This window comes from Stomoxys calcitrans, chromosome 2 (genome assembly GCF_963082655.1).
Source record: "Stomoxys calcitrans chromosome 2, idStoCalc2.1, whole genome shotgun sequence".
In the NCBI taxonomy this organism is placed as follows: domain Eukaryota; kingdom Metazoa; phylum Arthropoda; class Insecta; order Diptera; family Muscidae; genus Stomoxys; species Stomoxys calcitrans.
In genome coordinates this window covers 80,486,209-80,514,171 of record NC_081553.1, presented here as the reverse complement: position 1 = coordinate 80,514,171, position 27,963 = coordinate 80,486,209, and the positions used below count along the sequence as shown (strand labels likewise).

Here is a 27,963-nt window from a genome sequence, read left to right as displayed (position 1 = left end):
ACAATCCCAACCGACCTACACTAATAAGAAGTATTTGTGCAACATTTCAAGCGGTAAGCTTTACTCCTTGAAAAGTTAGCGTGCTTTCGACAGATAGACGGACGAACAGGCTAGATCGACTTAAAATGTCCTGACGATCAAGAATATTTATACTTTATGGGATCTTAGACGAATATTTCGAGGAGTTGAAAACAGAATGACGAAATTAGTATACCCTCATCTTATGGTGAAGGGTATAAATATGCAAATTTGTCCATGAACATTTCATTAAGGAACAGGGGCTAACTTTTCACATACCAATGAGTGCTATCCGATTAAAGTTTAAGCTCAATGATAAGGGGCCTCCTTTTTATAGCCGAGTCCGAACGGCGTGCACCAGTGCGAGACCTCTTTGGGGAGAAGTTTTTACAAAGCATAGTACTCCACAAAAGTCGCCAGTATTATTAGGGGATTACCACCGCTGAAAATTTTTGTTCTGCTGTTCTCACCAGAACTCGAATCCATGCGTTAAGCGTCATAGTTGCTAGAGTACATCTCCTGCAGTTTAAAACAGCAGATATCTGTAGATTCAAGTTTTAGCTCAATTATAGGGACTCGTTTTATGTCGATCCTTTCATGGGTGAAGGCCTTGCAACATGCAAATCCAAATTTCCCTATAACATTCTATTAAGTAACAGGGGCAAAACTCACATATCAATGAGTGCTGTCCGAATAAAGTTTAAGCGCAATGATAAAGGGCCTTAGTGCAGTGCAAAACCTCTATGGGAAGAAATATTTTCATGGCTACCATACCAAATGGTACAGTACCTCACAATAGTCGTCAGCATTAGGATAAGATAACCACCGCTTAAATTTTTTTCTGATGACCTCGCCAGGATTCGAACCCAGTTGTTCAGCGTCATAGGCGGACATGCAAACCTCTGAGCTTCGGTGGCCTCAAACTTAAAGCATATTTTTCTTAGCCTTTTGCCAGCTTTTTTTGGTAGCATCCCGTGTTTTAGAGTTAGGAGTACAAGAAAGAAGGTTCCACAATTTTCAACACCCCATAGGTCCATTGTCTTTTAGTAAAAGCTCCTTTTGAAGAGTAAGGTATTTTTTGGAAGTATTAACTAGGCCATCCGATAGGACTTGACATACCTTTTCCTGGAGAAGAAAAGTTTCAACCACTTCCCACCCACCACTTGAAAGATAAATTTTTAGTATTTTTTTTTTTTTTAAGATGGTCAAATACAAGGTCCAGGCCTTGTGTAGGTACATTCATTCTTATTCTCAAGTATGCTTATTTTTCGAACAAACCCTATGGACTATTCGCTGTTATAGTCTCTCTTAGATAATTTAACTGTGTTACGTTATCTCCTAAGCCTGATGAATGGTAAATGGTCATAAAAATAACTTTGTATTTAAAATTCATGAATTTCAGAATTTATTTTTTTTTTCTATAAAATTGGGCTTTAATGAAACCTTTAACCAATTTGTTGCGTAGTAACCTAAATCATGTTGGCTAGTGAGGCGCACTTTGAAACAATCACAACAACACATAATATACATAAACACTATCACACTAAAAATAAACGACATTATAGATACCCCCCCTGTTCGGCTACATCATTTTCTTCACACCGCCACCTACCTTAATAACCCTATTATCAAAAACGAAATCTATCTTGAATTTAGTTTATAAGATTACAACAAGATTTAAACATGACTTAATTAATACTTATGGTATTTTTCCTTTCCCTCCTTCTTACCCCTCCACCCTGTGTGTCACATCAACACTGTTTTTGTCTCTTCCCAATTCTCTTTTTCGTTTCGTTTACAGAGGCCATAAATAATTGCATGGTGGGGATAAAATGTCAGCTAAAAATCTGATAAATGAAAAAGATAATGTATCTGAAATGATTGAAAGCAATATGGATAATTGTTGTTTATAACAAATATTGCCAAGAGAAATTTCATTGATATTCTCTCTCTCTCTCTCTCTCTCTCCATCTCTCTCGAGTAGAGTAGAGTCGAGTCGAGTCTTGTCGTGTTTCGTTCGCGCGTTCGTTGTAATGTGAAGTGAATGAATGGAAGCGGCGGCAACGGAGAAGCGGCAACACTTTTTTACCACAATGGCCATTGGAAAAAAGGGTATGTCGTGCAACCGTCTCACCACCGCTGTACCACAAAAAAGCACGTCTAAAAGGAGGAGGTATATTTGCAAAGAGTAAACAAACTAAAAACAATACAAATGTTACGCTCTGGTTATCTATCACACGCAAGTTAATATGGTTTTGAGATGGTTGGTGTTGTCAGTCAATTATCAGCACACAGAGCGTAACACTACACAACATCCATGTGTTGTTACAACAATAAAGACAACATCACAGAAAAAATATACCACCACCTTGAGAGAATCCGCGTGTAAATGTGAATGAAAAATAAAATTAACAAAACGAGTCTCGTCATATATCCCTATCATCAAGCAAGCATGTAATTCTGTGCATAAGAGGCCTCTGCTGTTAAATTTGGGAGCACAAATTGGTGTTGAGGAAGAACAACAAAGAGAAATACATACTTTTAAATACAAACATACAATAATCATAATAATAATAATAATAACAATAACGATATAATAATTAATGACAGTTATGAAAATTGAAAAGCAAATTTAATGATAATAATAACAATAAACTCTCGGAAAAGCAAAAGTAAATGTGGGGACACACGTGCAGCAGCAGCAGGTTATCCTATATAAACTATCTCACCAACAAACGGAGTGCATTGTGCAGGAGTTCAAGTCAATCAATCGTTTTCAATTCCAAAGTGCAAAGGGGTGATGGTGGTGGTTTGGAAATAAATTTTGTCATAGATCACTCACTCATTTGATTCTTACCAACCAACAACCATCCCATTGGCGCCCCACCCCAACTCTCTGGCAAATGCTCTCCGGATAGCTACAGTTGGATATGCAGGCATCTATATCTACTTCCTATCACAAAAATACTCTTGTCAGTAGTCACAGTGTGTATGTGTTCTTCTCTTATATACAACATAAGCTGGATCATTGTAACTGGTGATGATTTGGTTTAGTCCAGAAGGAAACAAACATGTTGGAGAGACGTACCCCAAGTGTGTGGTGGCTTCGTATAACAAATGTTGAAAAGCTGTTAATTGTGGACATCAAAAAAGACGGCAGACATCATCATTTGGTTTTACGTCCTTAACAACAACCGAGTACGTCGTCCTCTGCAAATACAAAGAATGAAAATAGAATAAATCACATTGATTGTGTAACTGTAATCTACTGTGCAGAAAAACGAAGATCAATCAAAGGACACATTTAAAGCGAAAGATTTCCTCTCCAAACTGAAACAGTTAACCAGTCAGTTATGTAGCTTGTTTCTAGGGGAAATGCATACACAACACACAACAATGATGTTAAATAAAGGATGCCTGTTTCCATCTCACGTTCTCTGTACACATTGGATGCTCGAGCCTGTGAAGAAACTAAAGAAACGCACGCAGCCAAACTAATACCACAAACATGAAATGATCGTGGTATGTATGCTGTTATGGTGTGTGTGTTGAAACACAGTCAAATAATGGGCTTTGGCGTCTTTTGAAACATCGTCCAACGATCGATGCATGTACACAAAGTTAACAACCAACTACAACTAGGAATGAACAAATCATCATAACTACCTGCTGATCATGTGTGTCTAGTATTCAAACCAACAAACAAACAAACCGAAAAACTGCCCAAAATTGACTAAACAAAACTTTTGAAAAACCATAACTCTTTTATGTGAGTGTGGGCCATGTTTAGTTTTTCGCCCCCTTCAAAACTTCATTCAAGTTTGTTGTTGTTTTACTACAGGCTCTTCTGATTACTACGTCGTCTAAGGTGCCGTTTATCCACACTGCCTGAAACACGACGTGGTTGGCGAAGAGTTTGCCCCATATTTTCGTTCGAATTTGATACAAAAAAATCCCAAATAAGGTAAATTATTTTTTTTAAGCTAAAACATTATTACATTTTCGGAAAAAAAACAAACAAATGCAAAGTTTTTTATTATAAAAAATTGTTTACCAAAAAAAAAATTACTCCTTTACAGATAATAGTTTGTATTTTAAGCTTTTCAAAATTCTAACCCCCTTCAGAGTTAGAGTAGTTGAGTTGTATTGTATTTTGTTTTTCTGTTTTAAGGGGAGAAAACACAAATAATAACGAAAAGAAAAGTCATGGTTTTGTATATTTATACTGTCTTCTCTCTCTCTCTTGGAGATTATGCATATTATTCCTTTGAAATTCAAGACATACCATTGAGTTTCTATTCTTTGATATTAATTTTTATTCTTTTCTATTTTTTTACTTTACTTTAATCGACAAAACAAAAAATTTCTCCCAACACAGACGTTGATGGTATCAAATATGTCATCAATTTCGATTATCCACAATCATCTGAGGATTATATTCATCGAATTGGTCGTACGGGACGATCAAATACCACAGGCACATCCTACGCATTCTTCACACGTAACAACTCAAAACAATCCAAGGCCTTAGTCGATGTACTAAGAGAGGCTAACCAGGTAAGAATAGTTGTTGCTATAGTTATTCAATTTTATTATGTTGTAATTATTTTTATAATTTTATTTTTTTTTTAATTTCGATTATGATTATCGAAAATTCAAGTCTATATTTAGTTCGAGATAAGTTTTGTAAAAGATGCAATCGTTTTGTTTTAACCTCGTCGTTGCGTCAGCGATCGGGAGTTTTCCAAGGAAATCTACACCCACGTTCAAGCATATGACTAGAACAAAAAAAAAAATGAAAACGCTCATCCGAAAAATAATGAAACTATCTACCTACTTTGTCCTAAATGATTGGTTCGGAAATGTTGATAGGTAGATTTTTTGCGGATTAGAATAGTTTAGTGACAGGGATAGTGCTTTCGGGATAGTGGCTTTTGGTTTACGATCTCCAAAATAGTCATGAGGCAGCTTTTTACTATAATCATTCCTATTATATTGTGTGGTTAGGTTGAAAAGAGGGTGCGGATATTAATCCGCCCAATGCCACTGTCCATATAGTTGCTGGCTCACCTATATAGTTGCTGGCTCACCTATATAGTTGCTAGCTCATCTATATAGTTGCTGGCTCACCTATATGCCTGCTTGATTGCCTATATAGGTGCTTGATTGCCTATATAGGTGCTTGCTCACCTACATAGATAAGCGAGCATCTATATAGGCAACCAAGTTCCTTTATAGGCAAGCAAGCACTTCTATAGGTCAGCTAGCACCTATATAGATCAGCTAGCAACTATATAGGTCAGCTAGCAACTATATAGGTCAGCTAGCACCTATATAGATCAGCTAGCACCTATATAGGTGCTAGCTGACCTCTATAGGTGCCTATATAGATCAGCAAGCACCTATATAGGTGCTAGCTGACCTCTATAGGTGCTCGCTCACCTATATAGGTGCTCGCTCACCTAAAGGGTGATTTTTTGAGGTTAGGATTTTCATGCATTAGTATTTGACAGATCACGTGGGATTTCAGACATGGTGTCAAAGAGAAAGATGCTCAGTATGCTTTGACATTTCATCATGAATAGACTTACTAACGAGCAACGCTTGCAAATCATTGAATTTTATTACCAAAATCAGTGTTCGGTTCGAAATGAAAAAATACGGTCCAATGATTCCACCAGCGTACAAACCACACCAAACAGTGCATTTTTCGGGATGCATGGGCAGTTCTTGAACGGCTTCTGGTTGCTCTTCACTCCAAATGCGGCAATTTTGCTTATTTACGTAGCCATTCAACCAGAAATGAGCCTCATCGCTGAACGGTGAATGAACACATTTCGAACCGAACACTGATTTTGGTAATAAAATTCAATGATTTGCAAGCGTTGCTCGTTAGTAAGTCTATTCATGATGAAATGTCAAAGCATACTGAGCATCTTTCTCTTTGACACCATGTCTGAAATCCCACGTGATCTGTCAAATACTAATGCATGAAAATCCTAACCTCAAAAAAATCACCCTTTATATAAGTGCTTGCTCACCTTTATAGGCGCTTGCTCACATATATAGGAGCTTGCTCACATATATAGGCGCTTGCTCACATATATAGGCGCTTGCTCACATATATAGGCGCATCCACCTATATATAAGCGCTTGCACCTATATATAGGCGCTTGCACCTATATATAGGCGCTTGCACCTATATATAGGCGCTTGCACCTATATATAGGCGCTTGCACCTAATAGGCGCTTGCACCTATATATAGGCGCTTGCACCTATATATAGGCGCTTGCACCTATATATAGGCGTTTGCACCTATATATAGCGCCGGCACATATATATAGGCGCCTGCACCTATATATAGGCGCCTGCACCTATATATAGGCGCTTGCACCTATATATAGGCGCTTGCACCTATATATAGGCGCTTGCACCTATATATAGGCGCTTGCACCTATATATAGGCGCTTGCACCTATATATAGGCGCTTGCACCTATATATAGGCGCTTGCACCTATATATAGGCGCTTGCACCTATATATAGGCGCTTGCACCTATATATAGGCGCTTGCACCTATATATAGGCGCTTGCACCTATATATAGGCGCTTGCACCTATATATAGGCGCTTGCACCTATATATAGGCGCTTGCACCTATATATAGGCGCTTGCACCTATATATAGGCGCTTGCACCTATATATAGGCGCTTGCACCTATATATAGGCGCTTGCACCTATATATAGGCGCTTGCACCTATATATAGGCGCTTGCACCTATATATAGGCGCTTGCACCTATATATAGGCGCTTGCACCTATATATAGGCGCTTGCACCTATATATAGGCGCTTGCACCTATATATAGGCGCTTGCACCTATATATAGGCGCTTGCACCTATATATAGGCGTTTGCACCTATATATAGCGCCGGCACATATATATAGGCGCCTGCACCTATATATAGGCGCTTGCACCTATATCAGCAAGCTTGCTCACCTATGCAGGTGCTAGCTGACCTATATAGGTACTAGCTGACCTATATAGGTGAGCAAGCGCCTATATAGGCAAGCAAGCACCTATATATAGGTGCAAGCGCCTATATATAGGTGCAGGCGCCTATATATAGGTGCAAGCGCCTATATATAGGTGCAGGCGCCTATATATAGGTGCAGGCGCCTATATATAGGTGCAGGCGCCTATATATATGTGCCGGCGCTATATATAGGTGCAAACGCCTATATATAGGTGCAAGCGCCTATATATAGGTGCAAGCGCCTATATATAGGTGCAAGCGCCTATATATAGGTACAAGCGCCTATATATAGGTGCAAGCGCCTATTTATAGGTGCAAGCGTGACCTATATAGGTGAGCCAGCACCTATATAGGTGAGCCAGCACCTATATAGGTGAGCCAGCACCTATATAGGTGAGCCAGCACCTATATAGGTCAGCTAGCACCCATATAGGTGGTTGCTTGCCTATATAGTTGCTGGCTCACCTATATAGGTGAGCCAGCACCTATATAGGTGAGCCAGCACCTATATAGGTGAGCCAGCACCTATATAGGTGAGCCAGCACCTATATAGGTCAGCTAGCACCCATATAGGTGGTTGCTTGCCTATATAGTTGCTGGCTCACCTATATAGGTGAGCCAGCACCTATATAGGTGAGCCAGCACCTATATAGGTGAGCCAGCACCTATATAGGTGAGCCAGCACCTATATAGGTGAGCCAGCACCTATATAGGTGAGCCAGCACCTATATAGGTGAGCCAGCACCTATATAGGTGAGCCAGCACCTATATAGGTGAGCCAGCACCTATATAGGTGAGCCAGCACCTATATAGGTGAGCCAGCACCCATATAGGTGGTTGCTTGCCTATATAGTTGAGCCAGCACCTATATAGGTGAGCCAGCACCTATATAGGTGAGCCAGCACCTATATAGGTGAGCCAGCACCCATATAGGTGGTTGCTTGCCTATATAGTTGAGCCAGCACCTATATAGGTGAGCCAGCACCTATATAGGTGAGCCAGCACCTATATAGGTGAGCGAGCACCTATATAGGTGAGCGAGCACCTACATATATGAGTATAGGTGAGCGAGCAAGCACCTGTATAGGTGAGCGAGCAAGCACCTATATAGGTGAGCCAGCACCTATATAGGGTGAGGCAGCACCTATATAGGTGAGCCAGCACCTATATAGGTGCTGCCTCACCTTATATAGGTGCTTGCTCACCTATATAGGTCAGCTAGCACCTGCATAGGTGAGCGAGTACCTATATAGGTGAGCGAGCACCTATATAGGTGCTGGCTCGCTCACCTATACAGGTGCTCGCTCATATATGTAGGTGCTCGCTCACCTATACAGGTGCTCGCTCATATATGTAGGTGCTCGCTCACCTATATAGGTGCTCGCTCACCTATATAGGTGCTCGCTCACCTATATAGGTGCTCGCTCACCTATATAGGGTGCTAGCTGACCTATATAGGTGCTGCCTCACCTAGGTGCTCGCTCACCTATATAGGTGCTCGCTCACCTATATAGGTACTCGCTCACCTATGCAGGTGCTAGCTGACCTATATAGGTGAGCAAGCACCTAGGTGAGGCAGCACCTATATAGGTCAGCTAGCACCCTATATAGGTGAGCGAGCGCCTATATAGGTGAGCGAGCACCTATATAGGTGAGCGAGCACCTATATAGGTGCTGGCTCGCTCACCTATACAGGTGCTCGCTCATATATGTAGGTGCTCGCTCACCTATACAGGTGCTCGCTCACCTATATAGGGTGCTAGCTGACCTATATAGGTGCTGCCTCACCTAGGTGCTTGCTCACCTATATAGGTCAGCTAGCACCTGCATAGGTGAGCGAGTACCTATATAGGTGAGCGAGCACCTATATAGGCAAGCAAGCGCCTATATAGGTGAGCGAGCACCTAGGTGAGGCAGCACCTATATAGGTCAGCTAGCACCCTATATAGGTGAGCGAGCACCTATATAGGTGAGCGAGCACCTACATATATGAGCGAGCACCTGTATAGGTGAGCGAGCCAGCACCTATATAGGTGCTCGCTCACCTATATAGGCGCTCGCTCACCTATATAGGTGCTCGCTCACCTATATAGGTGCTCGCTCACCTATATAGGTGCTCGCTCACCTATATAGGGTGATAGCTGACCTATATAGGTGCTGCCTCACCTAGGTGCTCGCTCACCTATATAGGCGCTTGCTTGCCTATATAGGTGCTCGCTCACCTATATAGGTACTCGCTCACCTATGCAGGTGCTAGCTGACCTATATAGGTGAGCAAGCACCTATATAGGTGAGCCAGCACCTATATAGGGTGAGGCAGCACCTATATAGGTGAGCCAGCACCTATATAGGTGCTGCCTCACCCTATATAGGTGCTTGCTCACCTATATAGGTCAGCTAGCACCTGCATAGGTGAGCGAGTACCTATATAGGTGAGCGAGCACCTATATAGGTGCTGGCTCGCTCACCTATACAGGTGCTCGCTCATATATGTAGGTGCTCGCTCACCTATACAGGTGCTCGCTCATATATGTAGGTGCTCGCTCACCTATATAGGTGCTCGCTCACCTATATAGGGTGCTAGCTGACCTATATAGGTGCTGCCTCACCTAGGTGCTCGCTCACCTATTTAGGTGCTAGCTGACCTATATAGGTGAGCAAGCACCTAGGTGAGGCAGCACCTATATAGGTCAGCTAGCACCCTATATAGGTGAGCGAGCGCCTATATAGGTGAGCGAGCACCTATATAGGTGCTGGCTCGCTCACCTATACAGGTGCTCGCTCACCTATATAGGGTGCTAGCTGACCTATAAAGGTGCTGCCTCACCTAGGTGCTTGCTCACCTATATAGGTCAGCTAGCACCTGCATAGGTGAGCGAGTACCTATATAGGTGAGCGAGCACCTAGGTGAGGCAGCACCTATATAGGTCAGCTAGCACCCTATATAGGTGAGCGAGCACCTATATAGGTGAGCGAGCACCTACATATATGAGCGAGCACCTGTATAGGTGAGCGAGCCAGCACCTATATAGGTGCTCGCTCACCTATATAGGCGCTCGCTCACCTATATAGGTGCTCGCTCACCTATATAGGTGCTCGCTCACCTATATAGGGTGCTAGCTGACCTATATAGGTGCTGCCTCACCTAGGTGCTCGCTCACCTATATAGGCGCTTGCTTGCCTATATAGGTGCTCGCTCACCTATATAGGTACTCGCTCACCTATGCAGGTGCTAGCTGACCTATATAGGTGAGCAAGCACCTATATAGGTGAGCCAGCACCTATATAGGGTGAGGCAGCACCTATATAGGTGAGCCAGTACCTATATAGGTGAGCCAGCACCTATATAGGTGAGGCAGCATCTTTATAGGTGAGCCAGAACCTATATAGGTGAGGCTGCACCTATATAGGACAGCTAGCACCTATATAGGTCTGCTAGCACCTATATAGATCAGCTAGCACCTATATTGGTGCACCTATATATAGGTGCTTGCTCACCTATATAGGTGAGCATGCAATAATCAATAATCGTCCGGTATTTGAAAGGCGGGAAAAGTAGCGTCGAAAGATTCATGATAAACTGGCAATATTTCAGAGTTAAATAAAGCCAATGAAGAGTTTTCGAGTGATGCTGGCAATAGTAGTTGGAGTTTGACAATTATATCACAGAAGGATGCAGCATAATTTAAAAGGCTGGGTTGGGCGTTGAGGGCTCCGCTTATATCTTTTTTTCTGCACGATTTTTAAACTTTTAGTAAATTAATTTTACCACTTTCTTCCATTTCAGGAAATTAATCCCGCACTAGAAAGCATGGTCCGCAGCAGTCGTTTCGACGGTGGCGGTCGATCTCGTTATGGTAACTCCTCGCGTTATAATGGCACTTTCAAAAAAGGATCTATGGGCGGAGGTGGCGGTCGTACTGGCGGTTATGGTGGTGGACGCAGCAATGGTTATGGCGGAGACAGTCGAAACGGCTACGGCGGTGGCGACAGTGCCCGAAATGGCTATGGCGGCGGCAATGACTACAACCGCGGTGGTGGATCCAGTGGCGGTACCCAGAGACATACGCGATTCGATTAAACACATCAATACAAAAAGTTAGTTTATAAGGACTTAATCTTAAATTATATATTTAGTATCTACATTTTATTTTTAATAACTAAATCATTTGTTTCTCATTTTAACAAAATAAGCAAATTAAAAAACTGCAGATTCCATACATTTATATATATGTACACACAATACACATACACAAACAGTAACAATCTAATTAATCTGTCTTTTTTTTCCTTTCAAGGAACAAGACACTGAGGCTTTTTATAAAAAATAAAATTCTCATTGGACATTGAAAAGTAAAAGAAAAATTAAAGATATAAAATAAAGTACATAAAAAATCATTTTAATAATAAATGGCTAAAGAAAAAAAAACAAAGAAACAATTTCTATCAAATTGTGTTTGAAATTTAATAAACCCACAACAAATTCGAAAAAAGAAAAACAAATGAATGTGCATTTTTTGTGATACTCCCTCCCCCTTATCTATCATCCGCATATGTCCAAGTAAGAACCAACTCACCCTAATATTAAACAAATATTTCTTACGTAATCGTTTTTTATCCAACAACATTCACATGTCTTGAGACAATGTACAAAATAACAAAATGTAATTACAATTAGGCACACACATATCGTTGATTAATTGAAACACAAGTATTTTTATGCAAGGATTTCAAGTTGGTCTTCTGCAAAGGGATAACTGGACTAAAAATCTTAAAACTTCAAATACTTTGTGTGTTTAAGAAAGCAGTATGGAAAGTATCCTTAATGTGTGCGTGTAATTATTTGTTTATGCCGTAAAGCTAAAGAATTGTTTTCAAATTTATTTTTCAAAATGAAATTTTCTATCGTTTGCTTTATAAACTAATTTAGTATTTTTGTAATCCTTGAGCCGCCGCACAAACAACTCACCCGCGTATGTCTCCCGCCCCCACATAGGGGTCTTAGTTTATTTTAAATTGTGCACATTTTGTAAATGTGGGCACAATAATGACACACCGAATGAGTAGAAGAGTATTTTATTTAATTTTTCTTAGACGTATTCCATATTACCTGAAATGAATTACTCTATAACAAATTTTTTGTTTATTTTTATTTTGGTTGTGAAATCTACCATTTTTGATTTTTTTCTTAAAGTTTAATCAAACATTTGGCATTCTAATTATACTTTATTTGTATGATGAAACTTAAAAACAAAATCCTAAATGTAGTATTTAAGATTGATGTATTTCATTGAAAAAATAAATTATACAGAAACGCAATCAACCTCTACCATTGTTTTTATTTTAAAATTAAACCCACCATCTTTGGGGAAAGTTAGGTTGGGTTTAAAGGCATGAGACTAGCAGTCTTAACTGGAAGACCATAGGTCCATTGCGTTCGCGCTAGAAAAAAAATAGGAGAGGAGGAGCAGATAGAGAAACGCAGACAGATATAGAGCTGCAAGAGAACAGAAACGACAGAAAAACGGAAACCACTGCACAAAAAAAAAAAGCGCGTTAAGATTGGATCTTATATACCCTCCACCATGGATCGCAGTTGAAAAGTTCTTGCAATAACTTTTTATACCCACCACCTATGGATGGGGGTATATTCATTTTGCCATTCCGTTTGCAACATAACGAAATATCCATTTCCGACCCTATAAAGTATATATATTCTTGATCAGCGTAAAAATCTAAGACGATCTAGGCATGTCCGTCCGTCTGTCTGTTGAAATCACGCTACAGTCTTTAATAATAGAGTTATTGAGCTGAAATTTTGCACAGATTATTTTTTTTTTGTCCATAAGCAGGTCAAGTTCGAAGATACTATATCTTCATATAGCCCCCATATAGACCGCTCCACCGATTTAGGGTCTTAAGCCAATAAAAGCCACATTTATTATACGATTTTTCTGAAGTTTGGGACAGTGAATTGTGTTAGGACCTTCGACATCCTTTCTCAATTTGGTTCAGATCGGTCCAGATTTGGATATAGCTGTCATATAGACCGATCTGTCGATTTATGATTTTGGCCCCATAAAAAGCGCATTTATTGTGCAATTTCGCCAAAATTTGAAAAAGTGAGTTGCGTTACGCTCTTCTTCAACCGATCTGCCGATTTAGGGTCTAAGGCATACAAAATGTTGCCCACGAACATTCCACTAGGGAACAGGGGCAAACTTATAGTACCTCATAAATGTTGCCAGCATTAGGAGGGGAAAACCATGGTTGAAAATTTTTTTTAGATGGTCTCGCCAGAATTCGAACCTAGGCGTTCAGCGTTATAGGCGGACATGCTTACCTCTGCGCTACGGTGGCCTCCCATAAAAGACCAAAAGGCCCATAAAAGCCACATTTATTATCCGATTTTACTGAAATTTGGGACAGCGACATTCCTCTTAAATTAGGGTCAGATCAGTCCAGATTTGGATATAGCTGCCATATAGACCGATCTCTAGATTTAAGGTCTTGGGCCCATAAAAGGCTCATTTATTACCCGATTTTGCCGACATTTTGGACATTAAGTTGTGTTAGGCCTTTCGATATCCTCCTTCAATTTGACTCAGATCGGTTCAGATTTAGATATAGCTGTCATATAGACCGATCTCTCGATTTAAGGTCTTGGGCCCATAAAAAGGGCATTTTTTGTCCGATTTCGCCGAAATTTTGGATATTAAGTTGTGTTAGGCCTTTCGACATCCTCCTTCAATTTGACTCAGATCGGTTCAGATTTAGATATAGCTGTCATATAGACCGATCTCTCGATTTAAGGTCTTGGGCCCATAAAAAACGCATTTTTTGTCCGATTTTGCCAAATTTGGAAGAGTAAGTTGCGTTAGGCCCCTTGATATCTTTCTGCTATTTGGCCCAGATCGGTTCAGTTCTGGATATAGCTGCCATATAGACCGATCTCTCGATTTAAAGTTTTGGGCCTATAAAGGGCTTTTATTGTCCGTTGTCGCCGAAATTGGGGACAGTGAGTTAAGATAAGCCCTTCGACATCCTTCTTCAATTTGGCTCAGATCGGTCCAGATTTGGATATAGATGCCATATAGACCGATCTGTCGATTTATGATTTTGGCCCCATAAAAAGCGCATTTATTGTGCAATTTCGCCAAAATTTTAAAAAGTGAGTTGCGTTAGGCTCTTCGTCAACTTTTTTCAATTTGGCCCAGATCGGTCCAGATTTGGATATAGCTGCCATATAGACCGATCTATCGATTTAAAGTCTTTGCCCCATAAAAGGCTCCTTTATAATCTGTTTTCGCTGAAATTTGACACAGTGACTTATGCTAGGCTTTTCGTCATCCGTGTCGTATATGGTTCAGATCGCTGGATATTTGGATATGGCTACCAAAATGACCAATATTTTGGTCTACAAAATTTAACAATGACTTGTACTTATTAGGCCTTCCAATATCTGTGTCAAATGTGGTCCAAATCGGACCATATTTCGATAAAGCGGCTATGGGGGCATAAATTATGCATTTTTTACCGACTTATGACGAAAGATGATGATCGCCATCCTACTGACCGTTTTGCTGTTCCACAATGTTACTGTTCGGACTCGGCTATAAAAAGGAGGCTCCTTATCAATGAGCTTAAACTTGAATCGGACTGCACTCATTGATATGTGAGAAGTTTGCCCCTGTTCCTTAGTGGAATGTTCACGCTCAAAATTTGCAATTTTACCGTGGCGCAGAGGTTAGCATGTTCAATTATGACGCCGAACGTCTGGGTTCAAATCCCGGCGTGAACATCAACAAGAATTTCAGCGGTGGTTATCCCCTTACTAATGCTGGCTACATTTGTAAGGTATCCTGCCATGTTAAAACTTCTCTACCGAGTGGTCCATCCAACCCCCAAAACATCCTTAAATCAGACATATTTACTGACCAAGGCAATATGAAAGGTAATTGGGTATTGAAAGGTATTTGGGAGTAGAATACGAATCTGCTATCCAAATGTGGGACCAAATCTGGGGGTCCACCTCTTCCCCAAAACACCCCCAAACAGGACTTATTGACCGACCATGGCAATATGAACCTTAAATAAAAGATATTTGAATGTAGAATACGAATCTGGGTGGCTGCCCCTACCCAAAAACATTCCTCAAAGAGGACAAATTTAAGGTAAAGCACATATTTGATATGAATATTCGAGAAAAAATGTCTGTAGGGCCTAACACCACCCAAATAGAAAGTATTTGCTGACCATTGCAATATGGGACTCAAATAAGAGGTATTTTAGAGTAGAACACGAATCTTTCCATTCCCTAAAACACCCCCAAACCCGTCATGTTTGCCGACATACCCATACCCAAAAGCGGACATATTTGTTGACGTTTGCAATTAGGGATTTAAAGGAAAAGGTATTTGAGACTAGAAAACGAAATTAATAACCAATTTAGGGGACATTTAACATCCAAACTTAAATGACATTAAACCCTTCGCGCGAATTCGTAGACCAATAAAGATCATATGGGATTCATACAAAGGTACTTATTGGGTTGCCTAAAAAGTAATTGCGTATTTTTCATATAATCGGCTTTGAGAAATTTTTTCACAGCTTGTGACTCTGTAATTGCATTCTTTCTTCTGTCAGTTATCAGCTGTTACTTTTAGCTTGCTTTAGAAAAAAAGTGTAAAAAAGTATATTTGATTAAAGTTCATTCTAAGTTTTATTAAAAATCCATTTACTTTCTTTTAAAAAATCCGCAATTACTTTTTGGGCAACCCAATATATTGTTATATTGTTATTCAAGCGATATACATATCCTATTTTCGTAGCATGATATTTCACTAAAAGCTGCCGAAAATAAATATTCAAATGATAATTTTTTTCCATATAAAGTAAAAGAAGGCTCAGGGGAGCGGGCCCAGTTCAGCTAATATGTTATAATATTGACACTTAAATTAATAGGAACAAGTATAAAGGCATTAAGTACGGCCGACAATGTGCGGACCGACGCACTGATCCAATCCTTAGACCAGTACCGGGTGGACCCGGTCCTTAGAGACTGGATAAACCATATGCTAAGGAACAGGTGGATAAATTGTTTGTTCCATGGCATAAATATAAGGGAGAAAGTGGCACAAGGCACGCAACAGGGGGCATTTATCGGTTGTATGTACCGGATTGACCCGATGAATTCCTTCATCGGCAAGGGCTGCCGCCTCAGTGTACCACACACTGCTACTACAACAACAACAACAACCACCATAAATGACTTATTACGGATGCTGACTGGGGAGGGATTTGAACCCGTCTGCTACGCAGAGGATAATAAATACTTCTGAGAGGTAAGGATTCGAACGAGCTATGCAGAAGGGCCGAAAGAGTCTTGCATATGACATATGAGTGAGTTAGAGCCAGAGGTCTCAATATTAACCCAGAGAAGACTGAAATATGCCTGTTCAGGCGGGCCAATTTAACGCACCACGTTTCATCAATAAGACGATTTCGATATCTGACATGGTCAAATACTTAGGCGTGATCTTGGACAGAAAACTGAATTGGAAGTGTCACATACAGGAGCGTACCGAGAAGACTCACAGAAGTTGGGCACTATGTAGACGGGCCGTAGGATCGAAATGGGACCTGAATCCGAGGATAGTCCACTGGCTCTACAGGAGCGCGATTAGACCAATACTTACTTACGCTTCAGTAATTTGGTGGACTACTATGAAGTCGAGTGTAAGGTACTGCTGCCATCGGCACAGTTTTGGATTGACGGAACCCTAGTATTGCCATCTGGAACATCATGTTACACGGATGGATCAAAGCTAGAGGACAGAGTGGGCCTGGGGATCCACATTCAGAACCCAGGGACTGAGATGTTTCAGACTGCCTGGGCGGAGACCCGGGCAATCACGGAATGCGTGAGGTGTTGCGGTGCTAACGCGAGGACGTTGAGTGTGAACATCTTTACGGACAGTAAATTTGCCATGAGGGCAATAACAAACAGGACGGTAAGGTTTCGCATAGTCTTGAAGTGTAAGAAGAAGATTAACGGTTGCACTGAGGATGGAAAAATCAGCATCGTTTGGTGGGTGCCGGGCCATAACGGAGTAAATGAGAATGGAAAGATTGACTGTCGTCAATAAACTTGGTTAACCCGAATCTTTTCGGGTCGACGCAGTCCGAGTTAAGACCGTGGGTGGCAAATGCGCATGCATTTCCTGTGGAACAGCGAAACAGTCGGTAGAAAGGCGAAAATCCTATGTGAGATCCAGATCGTGAGAAGACGAGGCTATTACTGAAAGGAAGTAAGAAGAAGGAGGTCAGTATAGCTATTGGTATCATAACGGGACACAAAGGACTACGAGCTCACTTATGTAAAATCGGTGCGGCAAGTGATAGCATGTGGAGCAATTCCTTTTGTCATTGCCCGGCGTTCGCGTCTAACAGATACCGGAACTTAGGTGGGGACACAATACCAACTTAGGGATGTGGTATTGAAAACAATTAAGGATTTTGTTAGTACGGAATTCCTAACATAAAATTTTCTTTTTAGAGGTTACTTTATAGTTTTTAGAACGAACGCATTAACTCCTAAACCCATCACTGGTCCAGAGGGATCTGGGTCTCAGTCGAGTGGCTCTGGTTGGGCAGTTAAGCACGTGACGTGTTTCTTGTGGTCCCAGGTCACAAACAAGACACACATCCTGCACGTTGGCATCAATCTAGCTTTGTAGAAGTTGAGGCGGCTGCATCTGCCGGAACGTAATTGAGTCAGAACTAGTTTGTACAAAGTTTCAGCTATATATGTATCTCTATTTTAAAAAGGATATGCAGTGACTTCAGCAGACAGACGTAATTTGTTTTCTCGTGAGCGTGAGGAGTGAAAAACTACTCACGATCATATATCGCTAAAAAGGATCAAAACGCAACGCTGATGGCAAGTCTGCATATACCGGTGAATGTTTCAACCACAGTAAAATCAAATGCCGACTGGGCTTTTATAATATACAATTCCACTAATCTATAGAGCTGTTTTGTTCGACATAGCTTACACTATACAAATGTCAAAACATTTTAATGTCCTATCTCAATATGTGGCATGGCACCTCCCTTAGCTTTAATTTTAAATTTAATATTAAAATGTCATAAAGGAATAGTTAAGAAATTTAGATAATACTTACAGTTTGCACTGCATGCCTCGTTTAGTTATGTGTTGAACAACAATCCAACAAAGATTGTGGCAGAGGATTGTTAAAATATCCTTTTATGAAGGCAGGCTGGACAGTATGCGCTATCGATCTTAATAAAACTTTTGAAGGATTTTTATCATTTTTCTCCAATTCTTGATAAGCTGCATCATTGATGTATAAAACATCAATTCCTTCATTTATACGATCTCTAGCAATTTTCTGGTGCGTTAAATGATACAAATCTTTTGGAGTTAAATTATCGGTGACAATAGATTTTACGTATTCATCTGAAAGAAGCAATACATTATTTAGGGATAATTGTAATAATATGAAGAGAACTTGTATGATAATTTTAATTTTGTCATATAATTATATTAATTTTGTAATAATAATTATGTCAAACAACTGGTATATGACCCATAAAAACTTCTTCTAAATTCGACAAACCTTTGGTAAATATCCGAAGCAAACGTGGCATTTCAGTGACGTTGTTGTTAGTAGACACATATTTGCATGTGGAGTTAACGATTCTCATCAACCTTCATTAGGTGAGCGAGCTCGTTACGGGTCTATAGGACCGAGCGCAGCGGGAACGTGATAACCATAGGGTATTGAAAGGCGCCGGTAACTCATCTTGTCATATTGAGCATCACAGCCACTCACTTTTTAAGCAAATGCCGCGCGCCCTTGCACTTGCAATCAGTGTTGCCGTTTTTGGTAGGTTTCTACCAAAATTTGTAGGTTTTTCTTGTCTTGGTAGTTTGGTAGGCTGACATCAAATTTTCGTTTTTCCAACATATAAATACCAAGTTAAATACTGTAAAAATCGTCGATGATAACCCAAAATTCGATTCTGTGTAATCGTAAAGAGTGCAGAACAAAACCATTGATGTTGAGGCGCCAAATACTGTAACAAGGGGTCTAACTGTTTCAAATTTCAGTAAAACGCCGTAAGTCCTGATGACTAAAATTGGTACAAATGTTAAGGGATTTCTTCAAAACCTTGTAAATTCTGGGTAGGAAATTCAGCTTTTGTGCTTTGAATGCCTTCAATCGGAAATAAGAGCTATATGGCAGCTGCATACAAATATGGTCAGATCTAGTCCATACTCAGATGTTGAGCGGTCCATGCAACTCACTGCAACAGCAAAAATTGGGGCAAAACTACGATTTTCTGAATTAAAGAATTATTATCGGGAGATCGGTATAAAGGGTGCTTGCTATATCAAGATATAGGCCATCTTTGAATGTAAGGCTTTAGAGTGGTTTCGGCAAACAGACATTAGACGGACGGACATGTTTAGATCCTATATGTCGATCTAGTACTTTGTAACGTTGCAAATGTAAATTTTGATGTGTTCCAAATGGAATGGCAAAATGGCTAACTCTGCGGTTGGTATAAAAACATATGGCACATTTTTGGCTTGTAAAATATTTGGTAGGTTTTGTTCGCGGTTGGTAAGATTTTTCTTAAATTTTGCTAGGAAATAATTTCCTTAAGTGGCAACACTGCTTGCAACCTGTAGACGAGCCCAGTAACACTCAGCTGAGCTTAGGTTACGATGATCACTACATAGATCGGAGCTTAAAGTTCCAGCCTATGTCGTGTTCATAGCTATCCCGTGTCGAGATTACAGTGATCGCAAAACGAGAATATTGTTACGGATCTTGCTACTGACTTCCGTAATGTTACGCAAGCGCCAAAGGGGTACCCCTATATATTACAATACTACCAAATGGATAAAACTTAATCATCGTTGGGTTAGGATTTACTCAGAATCCAGATTTGGCGCATTGTGACAACCTAGCTAGGTAAACTGTTCAGTGTGAACAAAGGGCATCAACAAGCTCTCTCCATATAGCTCTATCGTTGGTTGATTCCAACTCTGTTTTCGTGCAGCGGAGCCATGTGTTTTTCGGCGTCCCCTCCTTCGCTGTCCTTCTTTCTCGCTATATCATCGCGCGGTCGGCGTAGAATATTACCCAACCAAATCCATTTTCTCTCCCGGATTTCTACATCGACCGGGAAGTGTTTGTTCTTATTTGCAATTTCTCATTTGAAATACAATATGGCCATAAAATTCGAAGTATTTGTCGCAGGCAGCGATTTAAAAAAACTTGGATTTTGCGGATTGTCCCTAGAACATTGATGAAGGAGGAAAGAAAAGGGAAGGGTGTACAAGCTTATCCAAATAAGCCTGCCAGTTTACGCATCACAGAAAGAGCATTGGCATGCCACCTTTCTCCACACAAAAGTTTGCATTTCAGGGTGGCAGAATCCCCCAAGGAATTTCAACACGGGGTAAGAATTTGCTTAAAAGCCTGTTAAATTATCAGACAGTCTCAACCGCATGCCGATTTTAAGTGGTTGGGGTAGACCTCAATCTGCGAAAATTCGGTTATAATCATATTCAAACACAAAATTTGACGTCAATTTTGTTTGCATTGAGTTTGGATACTCATATTCTAGTTCTAATCCCGAATTGGTCTCGGTGCCAGATATTGTAAGACAAAGTCAGCATTATTTAAACAATCACCGGGAACGGGGTAGCCACTGGTTATTTGAAGGCGCCAACTCTTCTTGTCAAATCGAACATCATAGGCACTCAATATTTGTGCAAGAGCGGGTGCCGCCCGATCACTCACTGAGCCCCTTTGCCCGATTCCGCCGACTGTCCGCGATTGCCTTTGCAGCTACTCCGTATGGAGCATTCCACTATCCGCAACCTGCGGACGCGCCGAGTAGCCCGCAGCTAAGCTTCTCGTGACAGCAATGAATACAACACAGATGTGACCTCAATGTTCCAGCCTGTGTGGTGCCCATATGAACCATAATCGTATAATTCAACAATACTTTACATGAATGTTGAAACTTTTACACGCCGACGGAAAAACATTTCCGAATTTGCAATGGTATGGACCTGAGGGAATGTTTTTTTTCAAAGCGGCATTAAAAAAACCTTAAGTTAGTAACTTTTTTTCTCGAGAGTATGCAAATTCACTTGCGACTTCTTTGCTCAGTGGCCTTTCATTATATCATCTACTGTTGACATAAATTTGCATCGGACAAACAGTACGGCATCTTCCGTAAAGACATTTATTTCTTGCTTTAGATGCATTAAAATTTCGTTTACAATATAAGGCTAAAGACAATAGCCTTTATCTTTCCACCCGCCTTCTGAACATACCGTCTCCCTACTTAAAGATGATATTTTGCTAAGAGATTAGCTTATGACGCGGAACGCCTGGCGAGAACACAGGAACATGTTTTCAACTGTGATTTTACCCACCAAACGCTGTCGACATCTCTTATTATTAAGCTTAAAGTTGAATCCGACAGCACTCATTTTTAAGTGCAAATTAGTTGTTGTTGTTTTTATAGCAGTTTATTAGTTTCTATCTTTCGTCTGCTTGATTCTGTTAAGTGTGAAGATCCAGGAACTCTGCGACTATGGTGGGTGCGTCTAGAGGGATCTGGGTCTGGGTCTTAAATAGTTGACATGTTTTGTGTGGTCCCTGGTCTCAATCGGTACTTACATCTTGCACGTCGGCATAAATCCATGCGCTGTAGGAGTTGATGCGGCTGCATCTGCCGGAGCGTAATTGAGCCAGAATTACTCTGGTTTGACGGGGGAGGTCAATTTCTTCAGGTGCAATGGGAGGCGGTCGTTCTCTAAGGACTACATTCACCCGCATCTGCTATCGTGTCTGCATGAATGTTGTCTAGACCCGCTTGATATGCCGCTTGATCTAAAGATTTTCTCTTGTAGCGCTGAACCTCACGCTGGGCGGTGGATATCTATCCATAAGATGATGATTTGGATGGTCTCTGCGATAATAGCCCAAAAGGCATGTATTGTAGTTATGTCTTCGCACTGGTAGGATCTTTGTCTCCTGATGGAGGTGGTCCACATGAGAACATATATATACTTTATGGGGTCTTAGACGCATATTTCGAGGTGTTACAAACAGAATGACGAAATTAGTATACCCCCATCCTATGGTGGAGGGTATAAAAATGAAATTGTTGCGCTTTGTATGTTTCTTAGTTTGATTGTCTGTTCAGCCAGATCTCTGAGATGGATGCACCTATTTAAGTCAAGTTTTTTATGTCACCTTATGGTACCCCAAATACAAGAAATTGGTATACAATTTTGGGGTCAAATAATCTGCGGGGACGACCCATCGCAAAACCCACCCGAACGGACATGTTAACCGATTAGAACAATATGGGTATCAAATGAAAGATATTAAAAAGTAGAGCACAAATCTGGCATAAAAATGTTTTAGTTGGTGTCTGAATATTATTCCACTGCGTTTCACAGAGCTGACGAGACAACACTGGCGCTGCATAACTTACCACAGACCGGCCAATTGCTACGTACGTGATCAACAAGATTTCTATGCCTGCACCCCACGAGCTGCCGGCTAGTGACAAGTACCTTGGGACACTTGATGGTCGGAATCATTTCTTCATCTACCATCACTGTCAGCTCGGCATTCACCTCACGCAGATTTTTTCCGATTGCTTGCAGCGAAATATGAGGCAATTTCGTTGAGGTAGACGTTCAACCTATAGCAGATGTCAACAATGGGTGGGTGGCCTGATGCCATGATTGTACAATCGTCCGCATATGATACGATCTCTATGCCTGTTTCACTCTACGGTGCTTCGACTTCTTATCCCTAAATTGCACAAATGACTGGCGACCACACAGATAATTCGCGATCCAACGTTTCAGGCCTGGCTGGAGGGACGTGTTTGGCATGGCTGACAGAGTCGAATGCCTTCGATACGTCCAGTGCCACGAGGACCGTCCTATCACATGGCCTGGGCTGATTGAAGCCACGTCAAATGTGTGCGGTGATAATAACCGACTAGACGAAAATGATGTATATTGTAACAAGTTTCAAAGTCTCTATATCTTATGAACATTTTCGATCTTGAACTAAGGTGTTTATGGGTCGTTATGTAAAGATAGTTTTCTAATAAAACTTATGACTTGGAACACTTACCTTCTATAATAAACATCATATTTTCGAACAAAGGAATCATGGTTAACTTAATCTTATTGCCACCCTTGAGTGTGATATTGAAAACTTCAGAAGGCAACAGAGGAATTGATTTGTACGGTACAGTCCAAGGAACCTAAAATTGAGCGACCATAGTTGTAAGTTGATTTTTTTTTAAATATTTAAAATTTATACTTGATCATTTGATTGGATCACACTATTGATAATCGCTTCAGATGAATACAGCGTTCCTTTCCAATATTTGGGGAAGTATCTTTCAAATATACTATCCTTGTGGCACAAAATCATGGGGGCATCCTAAGGAATAAAATTTATATTATATTTAGAAAATTATAATTAGATTATAAAAATGAATTAAATGACTCATTTTCCATCCATTTATATGGAACATCTACTATTTGCATCTTTTGCTCCTCTTAAATTAAATTATAGAAACAAAAACTAACCTCAAATATGTACTATATTGGATAAAAAATATAAGAAACAACTTTAGCCATTGTTTGCTACATGAGCAGCAGTTGTACGCCGGCAGCTGAATGTGATCTTTGATGATGTAACGATTTCAACTATTCCAAAATACATGTTGTACATGCACAAAGCCCCCAATCGCTATCGGTAGTTTTTAAGTGCAAACAAGAAAGCTTGTTGACCACATATAAGATAATTGGTTGGTCAGTTGTGAACTATGTCATAATGCTGCTCAACGCATTGCGAATGGTTACAACCTTAGTTTACCATTGAATCACCTCCAAAAAGATAAAAATACGTTTAATTGTTGTCACCTCAAAAAATGCAAATTTGCCTGTGAACAATAAGGAACAGGGGCAAAATTTTCACATATCAAAGAGTGCTGCCCTATTCAAGTTTAAGCTCAATGATGAGGAACATCCCATTAATAGCCGAGTCCGAACGGCGTGCACCAGTGCGACACCTCTTTGGGGAAAAGTTTTTACAAGGCATAGTACCTCACAAATGTCGCCAGCATTAGGTGTAAAAACCATGTTCAGCGGTGGTTTTCTGATGTTCTCGCCACGATTCGAACCCAGGCGTTTAACTTCATAGGCGGACATGCAAACTTTTTTTTGCGAATTTCGTATAATAAAAACTACTAGCTGCCAGTAAAGACAAAAAAGGCTGGAAAGACATCCAATATCTTCCGAAAATTCGTTAAAAAGGATCTTCTCGGGTCGAAAAAGTACAGAAGAAAGTACATTAGTACTGACTTTTCCATACCTGGTTGGAACCATAAGCTTCGATTTGTGTGGTTGACATCGTAGAAGAACTCCATCGGGTCAATCCGGTACGTACAACCGAATGCCATGGAATATACATTGCCATAACGAGAAGCTCAGCTGCGAGCTACCGGGCGAGTCCACATGTTGCGGATGATGGGATGCTTCGTATGCAATGTAAGTCGCGGACAATCAGCGATATCGATATGTTGTTGTTGTAGCAGTGTGTTGTATTCTATCTTCGTCTGTTTGATTCTGTTGAGTAACCAGATCCAAGGACTCTGGAACTAAGATGGGGTGCGTCCAGAGGGATCTGGGTCTGAGTCGAATGGGTCTGGCTGGGCAGTTAAAAGTTGACGAGTGTAGTATGGTCCCTGGTAACAATCGGGACATACATCCGCCTGCATCTGCCGGATCGTAATTGAGCTTGAACTACTCTGGTTTGCCGGGGAGGTACATTTTTTAAAGCAAAGGGAGGCGGTTTTTCTCCAAGAACCACATTCACTCGGTAGCTATTCACCGCATCTGCTACCATTGCTTTTATTGGTGTAGCAGAGTGTTGTACACTGAGGCGACAGCCCTTGCCGACGAAGGACTTCATCGGGTCAATCCGGTACTTACAACCGTGCCATGGGATTGCTGCTACCGTGACTGCATGAATGTTGTCTAGACCTGCTTAATATGCCGCTTGATCTAGAGGTTTTCTCTTGAAGCAATATCAAGTGGAGTGTCTCAGTAAGAAGTTGGGCGGCACCGGCTCTAGCCTAAATGCTGAGTGCCTATGATACCCGATAAGACAAAGTGAGCTATTGACGCCTTTAAATAACCAATGACAATGAGGTTCCAGCGGCGACCGATCCCATGAACCGGAACGACCTTGCTCCCCGTGGAGCTTGATCGCTATCTCCACATACGGAAATGTGACTACAACACCAACAACTACTACTGGGCTCAGATTGATGCAGACGTGACGATTTGTTGACTGGTAATTATTGACAACACAACACACGTCACCTGTTCATCTGCTCAGACAATCTACCAAATGACTTTGCGCACATCCAACCCAAGTTGCAGAGTTCCTAGGTCTGGATTTTAACAGAACCCAGCAAACATATTATGTATAATATACAACATACTGTTACAATAACAAAAAAAAAGTTTTGGCTCAACTACCATCCGGCAAATTTACTGCCTCAATTGGATTTATATTGATTTAAATTTGTTTGATGAGTGTCACATTTTAAACAGACACTGTACGCTGAGATTGCCCCTGGTGGAATGTTAATGGTAAAATTGCAAATTTTACGCTGAAACTTGTACTTCAATATCCGTATTGCCTAGATTTGGGGTAAACAATATTGAAGATCACAATTTACCGAATTCAGTTTTTATTTGCATATATGAAATCTCTTGATTCCTGTTCTTATTTGAAAGCTATGGCATAGGTTGGAACACTTTGTGAACAGCAGACCCAGGGCTGTTATCGCAGAGACCATCCAAATCATCATCTTGTGAATAGATATCCCAGAAGCCTTAAGGCAGATCTACAAGATCTACAGCGTGAGGTTCAGCGCTATAAGAGAGAACCTCTAGATCAAGCGGCATATCAAGCAGGTCTACAAAACATTCATGGAGACACGGTAGTAGATGAGGTAAATGGCTACTGGGTGAATGTAATCCTTGGAGAACGACCGCCTCCCATTGCACCTGAAGATATTGACCTCCCCCGGCAAACCAGAGTAGTTCTGGCTCAATTACGTACCGGCAGATGCAGCCGCCTCAACTCCTACAGAGCAAGAATTGATGTCGAAGTGCAAGATGTATGTCCCGATTGTAACCAGGGACCGATACACGACACCTGTTTAACTGCCCAGCCAGACCCATTCCACACCGTCCCAGATCCCTGTGGACGCACCCCATCTTAATCGCAGAGTTCCTGGGTCTTGACACTGAACAAATCAACACAACAAACTGCTACAACAACAACAACAGGAGAACCACGGCACAGTGCCTTTAAAAACAATCTACCTTAACATGTTCTTAGCGTAAAAACATACATTCACTATGTTTATTATATGAATGTGTGTGTACTTACCCTCCATTCTAATGAGGATGCATTTGTTTCATCGTCTTTCAGTATTGTAGGCTGACCATAGGAATTCAAAAGCATTATTTTATTCTGTTGGCTGGTTGGTGACTTTTATGAAGCCGGTCGCTATTCGCTTTAAGTTATGCTACAAAACAAGAAGAGTCTACAGCAAAGAAACGAAAACAAAAATGATAAATTTATTACCTGCAGAATATGATTTTCAGACAAGTGTATTAAGTTTAAAGTAATTAAAAACCGCGTAAGTATGATCAGCTGAGATACGTGTTATATTCCTATTAACAGTGCTGGCACTTTTACACATGTATAACCTTTTTGATAATTTAGATGACGCTATGATACAGGCGACATGTAGTAAACAACGCGAATGCGAAATGAGACACTTTTTTCTTCACCAGTATACAAAAAAAAGTCAAACAACAACACAAAAAGACAACATCATTGGTGGCCATTCCACGAGTATTTAATTATACTGGCAATTAATTGAAGCGAATTTTGTATTGGGGCAGCGTCATGTCCCTAATATTTGCTTTTAGAACTCAGTACCACATCTACGGAATGTGTTCGTATTATCTTCGTCACAATTTTTTATAATGTGTTTTGACAGTCAGTACTAGGCCTTGGGGAAATTTGTTCATGATAACTGTTTTTTAGATAATAGATATTGAAGCAAAAATGCTTAATTGCATTCAGTAGGACATTGCCACAGTACTTTTGACAAAATTTTTATAAAAATATCCCGTGCCGGGTCGGATAAGTGTTAGTGTTTATCAGAGTTAGAATAAAAAGTATTAAGCTGAAGAGCGTTTTATTTGTCCATTAGCTAGCGAATCCGCTAGATTGGCAAATAAAATATACCAATTGTACCCAAATTAGAGACCATGTTGCGTATGACCATCATTTACAAAAATGCAACATATTCATGGCGCAATTTTGTGAAGAATATTTATAATAAATCAAAAAAAATTATGAACCCATCTTGTTACAATTCTAAAAAAAAAATATTCCTCAAGATCATGGAGCACTTGGATTAACTCTTAGGACTATTTTCTGCCATATTCGCGTGTTCCTGGAGTTATTTTATACCAAAATTCGACTTCCAGATATTTTACGTAAATTAAACTTTTGCTAAGCACACTGTTGACGCGCCCCATAAAAATACAATGACTATAATATGGTTGTTTGTACTTACCCTCCATTTTATAATGCACAGGTATTTCAATATTGTAGACTGACCGTCAAAATTCAAAAGCTTTGATTTCGTCTAATAGCTTGTTGAAGCAGAGCCCCTAATGGCTTCAAACAATTCCAAAAATAAAGTAGGGTTTATTTGCGGCAGTATGT

General features: G+C 40.5%; 2 protein-coding genes across 6 annotated transcripts in view; one reads left to right on the top strand and one right to left on the bottom strand.

The window, feature by feature from the left end:
• Positions 1-11,480, top strand: part of LOC106093254 (ATP-dependent RNA helicase p62) — a 24,385-nt gene extending 12,905 nt beyond the window's left edge. For 2 of the 3 annotated variants that reach the window (XM_013260297.2, XM_013260299.2), the window contains 2 exons: positions 4,397-4,575; positions 10,839-11,480. In XM_013260297.2, the coding sequence (XP_013115751.1) occupies positions 4,397-4,575; positions 10,839-11,132 (473 nt within the window). In that variant the 3' untranslated portion in view covers positions 11,133-11,480. Of the gene's footprint in view, positions 1-1,819; positions 3,204-4,396; positions 4,576-10,838 lie in introns of those variants that run through there. The other variant, XM_013260298.2, reaches the window with a different exon arrangement.
• Positions 4,690-27,963, bottom strand: LOC106093255 (uncharacterized). 3 transcript variants are annotated; one of them, XM_013260303.2, is made up of 6 exons: positions 26,806-27,184; positions 26,608-26,746; positions 23,455-23,577; positions 23,263-23,395; positions 18,238-18,533; positions 4,690-4,796 (listed from the first exon to the last, which is right to left on the bottom strand). In XM_013260303.2, the coding sequence occupies exons 2-5, from the start codon at positions 26,680-26,682 to the stop codon at positions 18,259-18,261; spliced, it is 606 nt and encodes a 201-aa protein (XP_013115757.2). In that variant the 5' UTR covers positions 26,683-26,746; positions 26,806-27,184; the 3' UTR covers positions 4,690-4,796; positions 18,238-18,258. The 3 variants fall into 3 exon arrangements, with proteins under 3 accessions (XP_013115757.2, XP_013115758.2, XP_013115756.2); XM_013260304.2 differs by lacking the exons at positions 4,690-4,796; positions 26,806-27,184 and adding exons at positions 12,258-12,493; positions 27,812-27,963 and having other exon boundaries at positions 26,608-26,764; XM_013260302.2 differs by lacking the exon at positions 4,690-4,796 and adding an exon at positions 12,258-12,493.